The sequence below is a fragment of the Anarhichas minor genome, unplaced genomic scaffold, assembly GCF_050575085.1.
Source record: "Anarhichas minor isolate MPS153535 unplaced genomic scaffold, ASM5057508v1 ptg000087l, whole genome shotgun sequence".
Classification (NCBI taxonomy): Eukaryota; Metazoa; Chordata; class Actinopteri; order Perciformes; family Anarhichadidae; genus Anarhichas; species Anarhichas minor.
In genome coordinates, this window is record NW_027466533.1 from 104,865 (window position 1) to 117,163 (window position 12,299).

General features: G+C 39.6%; 2 protein-coding genes across 2 annotated transcripts; both read right to left on the bottom strand.

Annotated features, from left to right (window-relative positions):
• Positions 1 to 466: 466 nt before the first annotated feature.
• Positions 467 to 1,399, bottom strand: LOC142938615 (olfactory receptor 4B13-like). The gene has a single exon (XM_076081909.1). It carries the CDS (start codon positions 1,397 to 1,399, stop codon positions 467 to 469), a length of 933 nt encoding a protein of 310 aa, XP_075938024.1.
• Positions 1,400 to 10,182: 8,783 nt separating this feature from the next.
• LOC142938535 (olfactory receptor 4B13-like) lies at positions 10,183 to 11,124 on the bottom strand. The gene has a single exon (XM_076081790.1). It carries the CDS (start codon positions 11,122 to 11,124, stop codon positions 10,183 to 10,185), a length of 942 nt encoding a protein of 313 aa, XP_075937905.1.
• Positions 11,125 to 12,299: the final 1,175 nt, after the last annotated feature.

Sequence of the window (12,299 nt, forward strand, 5' to 3'; positions counted from 1 at the left end):
GTATACCTCATTTTAATATGCAGTCAAAAAAATGTTACTCCTCTGCCTATGGCCTTGTTACCATACTATTTCTTTCTTTTGAAGCAAGTTCAGCTGTATCGTGTTTAAAAGGCTGAATATTATAATCTATTAACAGTACAGTGTCGAAAAGCAAAGCCACTGACAAGTGTGCTAAAAATGTAAGAACAAGTTTCAGGTTTCATGTTTCATAATATATCCTAACTGCAAAAATGAAAATACATTTAAATGAATGTGCAGGGATATTTAGTGCAAACAATTACATTTACAAAGAACATTTTAGATGAATAGACATAATAACTTACTTAATAGTAACTTACTTAGAACAATTTGCGAAAAGCAGATCATGTAAATATGCCAAAAAATGCCAGATTTAAAGTGCATATTTTAGAATAATATGATGGCATTATTATAGACCTTTGAGTTTTCTTGTTGAATAAGACAAAAGTTATTTAATTTTAAAAGTAATTCCACCCAGAATTCTGTTCCGAATTTTAGTCAATTTAAAACCATAAATGAGAGGATTCACAACGGGAGGTATGATGAGAAATTCTATTGCAATAAAGTTGTCAATTGCTTGAGGTAAGTCTGTTGACCCGTATCTTATATGCATGATATCAAACAGTATAGTCATGAGAAAAATGAGCAAGGAGGTTAAATGTGGCACACATGTCTGCATAAACTTGGCTCTGTTTTCTAAAGAATTCACACAAGTTTTGATGACATACACGTAGGAACAAAATATGAAAAAAACATGAAGTACGTAAATGATTATTGTAATGTATGCAACTATGTTGTTTACAAAAGTGTCAGCTGGGAAACAAGCAAGTTTCACAATAGCCCAATTGACACAAAAAGGTCTGTCAATATATGGGCTGCATAGCTTTAATCTAGATGTGAGGATAATATTTGTGCCTATAATGCAAAAAGGTGTTAACCAGGAGAAACACACCAACAGTAAGAGTCTTGACGTTGACATGATAGAGTGGTACACCAGGGGTCGACATATAGCCACATATCTGTCATAAGCCATAACTGCAAGAATAGACATATCACTGCAGGCAAACGAGTATATCACCAGAGTCTGAACAAGGCATCCAGAATAAGAGATCACATGAACGGGAGACAGCAGATCCCACAGAATCTTGGGGAAGAAACCTGTTGTTCCATAAAGTCCATTCATGCAGAAAGTGCACAATAGAATATACATTGGTTCATGCATGTTCTTATCCAAGATGATGGTCACAATAAGAGCAACATTTACCAGCACAATGAAACAGTAACACAGTAAAGTGAGAGAGAAGAGAGCAACTCTGTAGTTCATTGTTTCACTTAAACCTGAAAGAAAAAACAACCTTACATGAGAAGAATTATGCATCATGGTTAGAAAATTGCTTTTTGCCCTGTGTTATGTACATTCATCCTTAACAGAGTGTTTGCTCCCTCATCTTACTGTTAGTAATATCTCGTGTTATTGCAGTCACACATGAGCTGGGAATTCAAACCCGCCAATCAATGTTTAGAAAAAGGTTTCCTCCTTGTTTCAGCGTGCTGCAATCTACTGTATGAGCAATGCATAAAATACATAAAACCTAAAGGAACATTGGAAATGGAATTCATTTTTGTCGTTAAAATATTCATAATTAATAAAGTTCATGTCAAGTTCGGATGGAGGGTTCCGAAGGTTTTAACATTCATATGAAAACAGCTATTTCGATTGGAAGTCAAGAGATAGAACATGTGCATATTCGCAATAGCTTCGACCATGTATGCATATGTATCTCGTATGCAATCTATTGCAAGAGCGAGGCACTTGGACAGATAAAGTGTCCACCTTTTTGTTTATAGCTTGCTGTTGTATCCAAACTAGGGTCCTGCACAGGCCAAAAAAAGAGACAAGAATTTGGACCGTAGCCGCAACTTTCAGACCCGACTTGACGAGAATTTGAGATCTGAACCCTGAGACTATATTTTTGTTCCTTTTCACTTGATACACTCGATACAACAAATCAGTCTCCCCTCCTCAATTTATTTGCACCTCACTCCGAAACCTGACTACAGCAGAACCCTTGCTAGCGATTTAGGCTAACTACCCACAGTCCCTGCCATTGAGCTTAATTAATTAATTAACGACTAATTAATGACTTGCTTGTTTAGCATGCTAACTTGCGAAGTGAAATGGTCCCAGAGAAGAAAAAAGGCTCTCCTAGTGGATCCCCTAGTTCTTGTCTTGGCCTGCTGCATGTAAAAGCTGCACTTGCGAGACCGTAGGCCTGCGTGCACTGTTGCAAACTCCAAAAGACAACCCTGGAGTGATGTTTGGCGTTCCTGTCGAAAGATCTGTTTCTGTTCTCTGAAGCTGTCAAATCCCCCTCAGAGTTTGAACCCAAAAGTGAGGACTATGAGAGCAGAGCAGGGCAGACAGATGGACAGGGACGTGCGATCAGGGGAGGCAGGGTAAGGCAGAGCCTCACCTGTCATCATGAAAAGTAAAAAACAAATAATGATAAATATAAATTTTTATTTTATTCTATCTACTGATCTGTGCTATAAATGTAATTTCTGTATGATTCCCATAATTTCAAGCATTTTTGTAATCAAAATCGCTGAATTTGCGCATTTCCTGTTCAAACAGAGAGGAGACGCGAGGTGAGGCAGCGACGAGCTGTGCCTCACCTCAGATTGCGCAATCCCCACAAACTGGGTTGAGCGCGTGCCTTTTGCTTTCTCATTGTTTGTCACCACTGTACTATTTGTATACACTTTTATTATATGTCCTTTCTTTCCATAGAATAGGTCATGTATTTCACGAATGTGTAGAACATATTTAGTCTTGCTGATCTGACAGAAACCGCAGTGAAAAAGCACAGAGGGGTACCTCTACCTCAATGAAGGGGGCGTGCGAGAGCCCACTGGTCGGGTTTATGCTTGTGCACGCTCTTCTTCTACACTTCTCTTCTTCGTCGTATATTTAGCTTTGACCGCAATAATGGAAGAATCTATAGCTAAGCTTAAACATTTTTCAAAACTGGACTTTCAATCGAAACGTGAAGTGATAAATGATGGGAGACCAATACCGGAGCTAAAAGGTTTGCTTCAAACGACGGGACAGAAGATAACTCACTCTTTTCAAACGGAGTGGTACGATCGAAAAGAAACCGCCTTCACTGCTTTCCCTGTCTTCTGTTCTCAACGTGTGACAATGTCTGGACTAAATCAGGATTTTGTGACTTGAAAAATCTACCAAGAAGCCTCAGCAAACATGAAAGATCAACTACTCACATTCAAAGCCAAATTGCTTTGAAAACTTTTGGAACCTCGAGAATAGATTTGGCTTTGGACGAACAGCAGAGACTAAATATTAGCATCCACAATGCTAAGGTAAAGGAAAACTGAGAGATTTTAAAAGACCTCATTAATGCAACCTGCTTCCTAGCCAAACAGGAACTGGCATTTCGTGGTAACGATGAGAGTTCAAGCTCTTCTAATCGTGGCAACTATGTAGAACTATTACATGCCTTTGCTGAGAAAGATGAAAGATTAGCTAGACATTTGGAGACATCCACTGTGTTTTCTGGCTTGTCAAACAGAATACAGAACGATTTAATCGAAGCAGTCGGTGAGGTGATTAGAAATGATATCAAAAAGGAGATTAATGCAGCCTCATTTGTTGCTGTAGAAGTAGACGAGACAACGGATGTCACAAGTAAAGCCCAGATCTCTGTCATTTTGCGTTATGTGGCTAAAAGTGAGGTGGCCTGTGAACTGAGGGAGGCATTTTTGGGATTTGATGATGTGAGTGATGAGTGATGACAGACGAGCCCCTGCTATAGCCGAGTATGTCTTGGGAGTGTTGGAGAAATACAAGTGTGTCGAAAAGCTGGTAGCTCAGACCTATGACGGAGCAGCTGTGATGTCATCGGAGCTTAATGGGGTGCAGGCCAGGATTAAAGAAAAGGTGCCTGAGGCCATGTTTACTCACTGTTACGCACACAAATTGAACCTGGTGCTCTTGCATTCAGCAAAATGCATGCCTGAGTGTAGAACTTTTTTTAAAACACTTGAGGGACTAGTGGCATTTTTCAGTCAGTCCACGAAGCGCATCCACTTATTGGATGATGTTGTGAAGCGACGTTTACCAAGAGCAGCACCCACGAGATGGAGCTCAAATTCAAGACTGTTGCAGACAATAAGCATGTACCAATCTGATCTGCGTGCTGTATTCCGTATTATGAGAGAAAATCCAGATAGTTGGGATAATGACACCCTAATGATGGCCGCTGGATATGAGCGGTGGCTGTCAAAGGCATCAACGTGCTTTTTCATTATGGCATATGAGGACATTTTCAGTGCAACCGATGCACTCTTCAGAGTGCAGCAAAACAAAGTAATGGACATTGGATTTTGTTGTGCACGAATTCGCGACACAATTGGATATGTGGAACGCCAGAGACAAGAGTTTAACAGTTTCTATGAGCGATTTGAGCAGAAATTCGCCACGCTCGGGACGACAGATAGTGTCCGAAGTCAAAACTCAGTCAGAGATGAGAGGAAACAAATGTTTTATAACATTCTGGACAATGTAAGTGTTCAACTGAAAGCTAGGTTTGATCATTTTGGTGAGCTAGCTTTCCTTGGTTTGGTCGATTGTACAAAATGTAATGAAATGTCACAACATTTTGATGACACCAAACTGCAGAGCCTGTCAAAATATGCCAGGTTCTTTGACTTTGTGAAACTAAAGGCTGATCTCATCGGACTATATAGCTCACAAACAGTGAGGGATGGATGTAAATCCCCTGGACAGCTTCTCAGCTTTTTGACCCAGAAGGATCTGATGCAGACTGTTCCTGAGGCAACAAAGTTACTCCAGCTGGTGCTCACTATACCGGCTACAACAGTGTCTGTGGAAAGGTCATTCTCTGCTTTGAAAAGACTCAAAACATACAGTCGGAATCGGACTGACCAAGGACGACTTTCATCCCTGGCAATGATCTCCATTGAGACGGAGAGACTTCTAAAACTGAAAGACGATAAGGAGGACTTTTACAACAAAGTCACGGAGATTTTTGTCCAGAAGGATAGACGAATGGACTTCATTTACAAGTAAAGGTAAGACACAAAACAAGCATGCTTAAACCGTGAGGGGGGATCCGTACGGATCATGGATCGGCAGTCGTCCGTTACACCACTCCCGTCCAATCAATTGTTTTTCCCGTTTTAACTCGAAGTTCTAATTCCTTCCATGCTATCAAATGAGTCGCCATGATAGGGACTCGTTTCATGAGACTTCAATATTGCACCGAATAAGGCCCAGTCATTCTGTCCCTCTGTGGTGAGCTTTGAGGACTTCTTTGAAAACAATTTTCAGCAAAAGCAGTATAATGCATTATTCTTCTTTGAATATGTCACCAATTACGTCTGGTAGTGAAAGCTTCTATTAAAATGTGACTTGGAGAATTTAAAGTCTCTCTTTACCTGCGCAGGACCCCGGCAAACCAAGTCAGTCCTTTCTTGGTCAGATGGATTTGATGGCCACTGAGCAGGATCAATTGTTGGAGAGCGAGCAGAAACCGAAGACGTTGGTTGTCAAATATCAATTGGAGCTGTGGGGTGAAATTAGTTGGAACATGTTTAGCTACTTGACTAGCTACATTTAGCTACATGTTTAGCTACTTGACACAATTACATTTTCTAACTAAGATAAAGACTTTGTGACAGCAAAAAGGGAACTTACTAACTTTATCTTAATTATTATAACATGAATAAGATCAATTTAATGTACCGTATTTTCCGCACTATAAGGCGCACTTAAAAGCCTTTAATTTTCTCAAAAAACGACAGTGCGCCTTGTAATCCGGAGCGCCTTATATATGGATCAATTGGTTAATTGGTTGATCCATACTGGTTGTACACGGCGCTCTGTCAAAATGTTTCAGTACGACTGGTAAACTACAAAGCCGCACCGCGGTAAACACCGGTACTGTGCTTACTCCTAGTCCAACACCACTTGTGTGTATAAAGACCCCAAAATGGCACCTTTCAAGAGACACGCTTACGACGCTATTCTATTCTATGCGCCTTATAATCCGGTGCGCCCTATATATAAGAACAGTTCTAAAATAGGCCATTCATTGAAGGTGCGCCTTATAATCCGGTGCGCTTTGTAGTGCGGAAAATACGGTAAACAAATGCATAGCATTAACTTTACATTGGCAACATATAGTTAACTTACCCGCATCATCATCTGCTGTGGTATCCTCTACACCTGAACCAGGAACTGCAGTAGAATCATCTCCAGCTGCTGTGTGGGACAATTATAATATAATATAATATAATTATAGAACATGCAGAATACAAGATAAGTTACACAAGGTAATATACAAGTACAAGAAGATAACACAGTGAATTTGGATTTTACATAAATAAAGTGAGAAGTAGAGTCATTTTCTCATAGACTTCCATACAATCTGACTTATTTTTTCATCCAGAGGAGTCGCCTGTGACCGCCTGTCAGTAGAGAATGCAAGTTTTAAGACTCTTCCTCAGCGGCTTGACTCGGCAGAACTGGAGGTAGCCACCTGGTTGGGACTCACCGGTACGCAGTACCGGCACTTCTTCATTTTACTCCACGTCCTCTCCTTATCAGGTTCTCTCGGTGATCCATAATAGCGATTCATGACAACCCAGCGACAGCGTTTTTGCGTCGCACCTCATAAGCCGTCTGAATGTAAAAACCAAAACAATGTGGAGAGCATCCCGGAAGAGCCCACGCACAGATGAATGTCTATTTCTATATAGATTCTCAATGCTTGTCATCAGGGCCACTGGGTCAGGTTCTGTGCAGAATCAGATCAAACCATGCAGGTTTACCACACACAGGCAGGTAGCAGGCAAACCGGTAACACAGAACACCATTAGGGTGGGGAATTCACACAGACGTGAAACTAATTGAGGCAGGAAGCAAAAGTTCTCGGAAATTAGAAAAAGGTAACTATATCAAAATAAAACAGGAAACTATGAAATAATGATAAGATACAAAAAAAACATAAACTCAGAGCAGAACAGATCATGATGCGCCGAGGACCAATTTGCATTGGGCAACCCTGCCAGTATTGTCCCCAACAACACAGCTCCCAGGGTCATGATGGTGCGCAAACCCCTCCACCATTTTAAAAGGGAAATTTGCCTTCATTTTTGTGGATGTCCAATCACTTCTGATAGTAAATGTAATCCCCTGAAGGAATACATTCCCCAGTGCATGCTATTTTGACGGTGTGGAGAATTTCAGTATTAAACGCATTATTAGTAAGATTTAATAACACCCCTAGTGGTGAGTAGAAGTGTCACAATAATAAATATGTTAGTCACAATATGTTTCCATATGGAATGTATTAAAGGTTTACAATATTCTTACTTATAGAGGATATTATATGTTACAGTATATCAACACATTGAATGTATTAAATCATAGAAGTATAGTCACTGTAGGTATTAAAACACTAAGAATAGTTTTGAGGGTCAGATAGGGATTCTGAGTGAGGTGTCAGACATGCAGCAGCAAATGGAGGCGACCTCATCGATGGAGGATGGGGCCAGTGGGACGGTCAAATGCCAAGCTGACCAGCAGGACAGAGAGGAGGAGTTCAAGATGTTTTGCGAGGAGCCAAGATGTTTTGCTAAGGGATCGATAATGGGAGGGGGCATAATTCAAATGAAGCCAATCACTAATCGCCACGGAGGGTCATTCACACGTTTTATGACAGTATCGGACACTTTCCGACTCTCGGGGGATACAAAAGACGATGTTTTAGGGAGTTTACCTCAGATTACTGCAGCTCTCATTTTCAGCTAACTGGCCGCGCCGGACTGTGAGGAGATGCGTGTATGTGGTCTCTGCTCTCGAGAACATTACTATTGATAGTTAATTCAGTTTGTAAGTGAACTTTGTGTAGTACATTAAATATTGTTTTAATTTTGGACCGGGTCCAGCTCATTCTTCTGATGCGCGTGCGCAGTAAGAAGCTCGCAGCAGAAGAGTACCTGCGGCCTGCAAGCTCCTTCATCCTTTGTTCTTAAAAACCTAACAACGGAAAAAGCTGATTTCTCCTACTTGCGAAGTCGTGGCGGCTGTGCCTACATTACCAATAAAGGAAATTTTCTTACACCATAACAGAAAATACCATCATACACCTTCTGAATTAAACCGTCTCTTTTACACTAAAAATAATGCAGATTTAATTTCCTTGTCAACTCTTTGTTAAACACACTTAATTTAAGTTGGACAGAAATAAAATAAAACTCACCAAACCATGTCTTGGTTAGGCTTTCCACTCTTCCGGCATTACACGCTGTTTTCCTCACTGTATTTCTCTGCTGTGCTGGCTGCCTGCTGAGCAGGTATCCTGCTGCAGCGACTCGTTGGCGGCTCTCACTTCTTGTTTAGAGGCAGACCATTAAATTACAAAAACTGCAATGTAACATCTCCCCAAAATCGCCCCGCTGGTCTTGTTTGTCTATTCCAGTTTATCTTCGGTGGAAGGTCTCTCTCCAGCACACCTAGTTCTAAGTGTGGAAGAAAACATCCATGCATAGTAACAGACACACGGTGCCCTTTCTCGGGGTTGTCGTCAGCGACAGCATCCAACTAAAAGTGCCCACGCTGAAATTCATTACATCACAATGATTTAATTTCTGATGACATCGGAGGGTAAGGGTCCCATCTGGAGGGTCCCCTGCCGGCCATATCGTCTTTTAAAAAATCTTACACTGCAGTTCTTCCTTGCCCTGAACATGTCTGTGACAATGCCTATCACCGGATCTGTGAGGGCGACGAGTGGTAGAAGGCTTTCAACAAGCCCATTGGACATTATGAGTATTTGGTATTGCCTGTCAATTCCTGGCCTCTTCCTGACTCATGGAAATGGTTGCAACGGTTCCTGGCCCATTTGGGGCCGCGGATATCCATTGTTTCAGACAGTTCATAGATTGGTTCAATCAGAAAGAGTGTGATTTTGCTCTGTAGTTTTGCTTGCATTCATTATATGATAACACAAGAGACAGAATTTCAGGGTCATAGTGAAATTTGACAACACAAATATGAACTTTTCTCAAATAAAGAGAGAGAAATAATTTTCCTGCTTGTAAAGGAAAGACGGATAAACTAGCTTTCATATCCGCGTCACTCCCAAATCCTAACTCTTAAAGGGACCGCACACAATGGATGGAGAATGGACCTGACAGTGTCAACTTTTGAGTTGTTTACTTGTATTTGTATTTCAGATTTTATTCTATTTATTTTATTCTTAAATACAAATAAGACAAACAGTGTAGTCGCCACTGGACCTTGTGAGTAAAGCATTTTCTTTATCTGTGCACACACATGTTTAACAATATGAAGCACTGAACAAATGACTAGACTCGGCTGAATAAGATTAATGTAGATAAACAAAAGATAATACATTTGGAAAGTACATATTTTACTGTATCATCATGTCATCCTCATCATTTTAAAAATACTACCCGATTAAAAGAGGCATAAGATTCAGCACCCTAAATCATGAGAAATTAGAACATTCTATACAAGTAAATGTAATCCGAGGTAATAAAAAGCAAATATTCATTAAAAAGGACATCTTTCAAGAAATACTGAGCTAATATTTGCTGAAGGTGCCAAACCTGCAGCCTAATAATATTTATTTAACTCCAGCAAAACATGCAGACAACAGCCTGTTAAGCAGTGCATGTTTAATTCATGTTTAATTTAGATAAAACCTAGTATTGTTTTTCAAAAGTAAAAACAGAGATTTCTGTTTCACATTTCGGCATATTAAAACCATACATGAGAGGATTTGTAAGAGGAAGAATGACAAGAAGTTCTATTGCGACAACATTTTGAAAGGTTTGAGGAAAATATTTTGAGCCAAAAAGAGCATATAAATGACATCAAAAACTATTGTGACATGAAAGATAAGTAAGGAGGTTAAATGTGGCAAACATGTTTGCATGAATGTTGCCCTGTTTTCTATAGAATTTGCACAAGTCATGACAAATAATAAAAAAAAACTACATTACCTAGAGCATTAGCTAAAAACAGATAATGTGAAAAAGTACAATAATTTATATATGAATAATGCATTATTGTAGGCCTTATCAGTTTCCTTATCATCTAAGTACTTTCATTTTAAAAGTAATACCACACAAAATTCTGTTCCGAATTTTAGTCAATTTAAAACCATAAATGAGAGGATTCATAATTGGAGGTATGACAAGATATTCTATTGCAATAAAGTTGTCAAGTGCTTGAGGTAATTCTGATGACCCGAATCTTATATGCATGATATCAAACAGTATAGTCATGAGAAAAATGAGCAAGGAGGTTAAATGTGGCACACATGTCTGCATGAACTTGGCTCTGTTTTCTAAAGAATTCACACAAGTTTTGATGACATACACGTAGGACCAAACTATGAAAAAACCATGACATACGAAAATGATTATTGTAATGTATGCTACTATGTTGTTAACAATAGTGTCAGCTGGGAAACAAGCAAGTTTCACAATAACCCAATTCACACAAAAAAGTCTGTCAATATATGGGCTGCATAGCTTTAATCTAGATGTGAGGATAATATTTGTGCCTACAATTGAAAAAGGTGTTAACAAGGAGAAACACACTAATAATAAAAGTCTTTGCTTTGACATGATAGAGTGATACTCCAGGGGTCGACATATAGCCACATATCTGTCATAAGCCATAACTGCAAGAATAGACATATCACTGCAGGCAAATAAGTACATCACTAAAGCCTGAACAAGGCATCCAGTATAAGAGATCACATGAACGGGAGACAACAGATCCCACAGAATCTTGGGGTAGAAACCTGTTGTCCCATAAAGTCCATTCATGCAGAAAGTGCACAATAGAATATACATTGGTTCATGCATAGTCTTGTCCAAGATGATGGTCACAATAAGAGCAACATTTACCAGCACAATGAAATAGTAACACAGTAAAGTGAGAGAGAAGAGAGCAACTCTGTAGTTCATTGTTTCACTTAAACCTGAAAGAAAAAACAACCTTACATGAGAAGAATTATGCATCATGGTTAGAAAATTGCTTTTTGCCCTGTGTTATGTACATTCATCCTTAACAGAGTGTTTGCTCCCTCATCTTACTGTTAGTAATATCTCGTGTTATTGCAGTCACACATGAGCTGGGAATTCAAACCCGCCAATCAATGTTTAGAAAAAGGTTTCCTCCTTGTTTCAGCGTGCTGCAATCTACTGTATGAGCAATGCATAAAATACATAAAACCTAAAGGAACATTGGAAATGGAATTCATTTTTGTCGTTAAAATATTCATAATTAATAAAGTTCATATCAAGTTCGGATGGAGGGTTCCGAAGGTTTTAACATTGATATGAAAACAGCTATTGCGATTGGGAGTCAAGAGATTGAACATACGCATATTCGCAATAGCTTCGACCATGTATGCATATGTATCTCGTATGCAATCTATTGCAAGAGCGAGGCACTTGGATAGCTAAATTGTCCACCTTATGTTGTAGCTTGCAGTTATATGCCATAACTGCAAGAATAGACATATCACTGCAAACAAATGAGTGTATCACTAAAGCCTGAACAAGGCATCCAGAATAAGAGATATTATGAACGGGAGACAACAGATCCCACAGAATCTTGGGGTAGAAACCTGTTGTCCCATAAAGTCCATTCATGCAGAAAGTGCACAATAGAATATACAGTGGGTACGGAAAGTATTCAGACCCCTTTAAATTTTTCACTTTGTTTCATTGCAGCCATTTGCTAAAATCAAAAAAGTTCATTTTATTTCTCATTAATGTACACCCCATCTTGACAGAAAAAACAGAAATGTAGAAATTTTTGCAAATTTATTAAAAAAGAAAAACTGAAATATCACATGGTCATAAGTATTCAGACCCTTTGCTCAGTATTGAGTAGAAGCACCCTTTTGAGCTAGTACAGCCATGAGTCTTCTTGGGAATGATGCAACAAGTTTTTCACACCTGGAGTTGGGGATCCTCTGCCATTCTTCCTTGCAGATCCTCTCCAGTTCCGTCAGGTTGGATGGTGAACGTTGGTGGACAGCCATTTTCAGGTCTCTCCAGAGATGCTCAATTGGGTTTAGGTCAGGGCTCTGGCTGGGCCAGTCAAGAATGGTCACAGAGTTGTTCCGAAGCCACTCCTTTGTTATTTTAGCTGTGTGCTTAGGGTCATTGTCTTGTTGGAAGGTGAACCT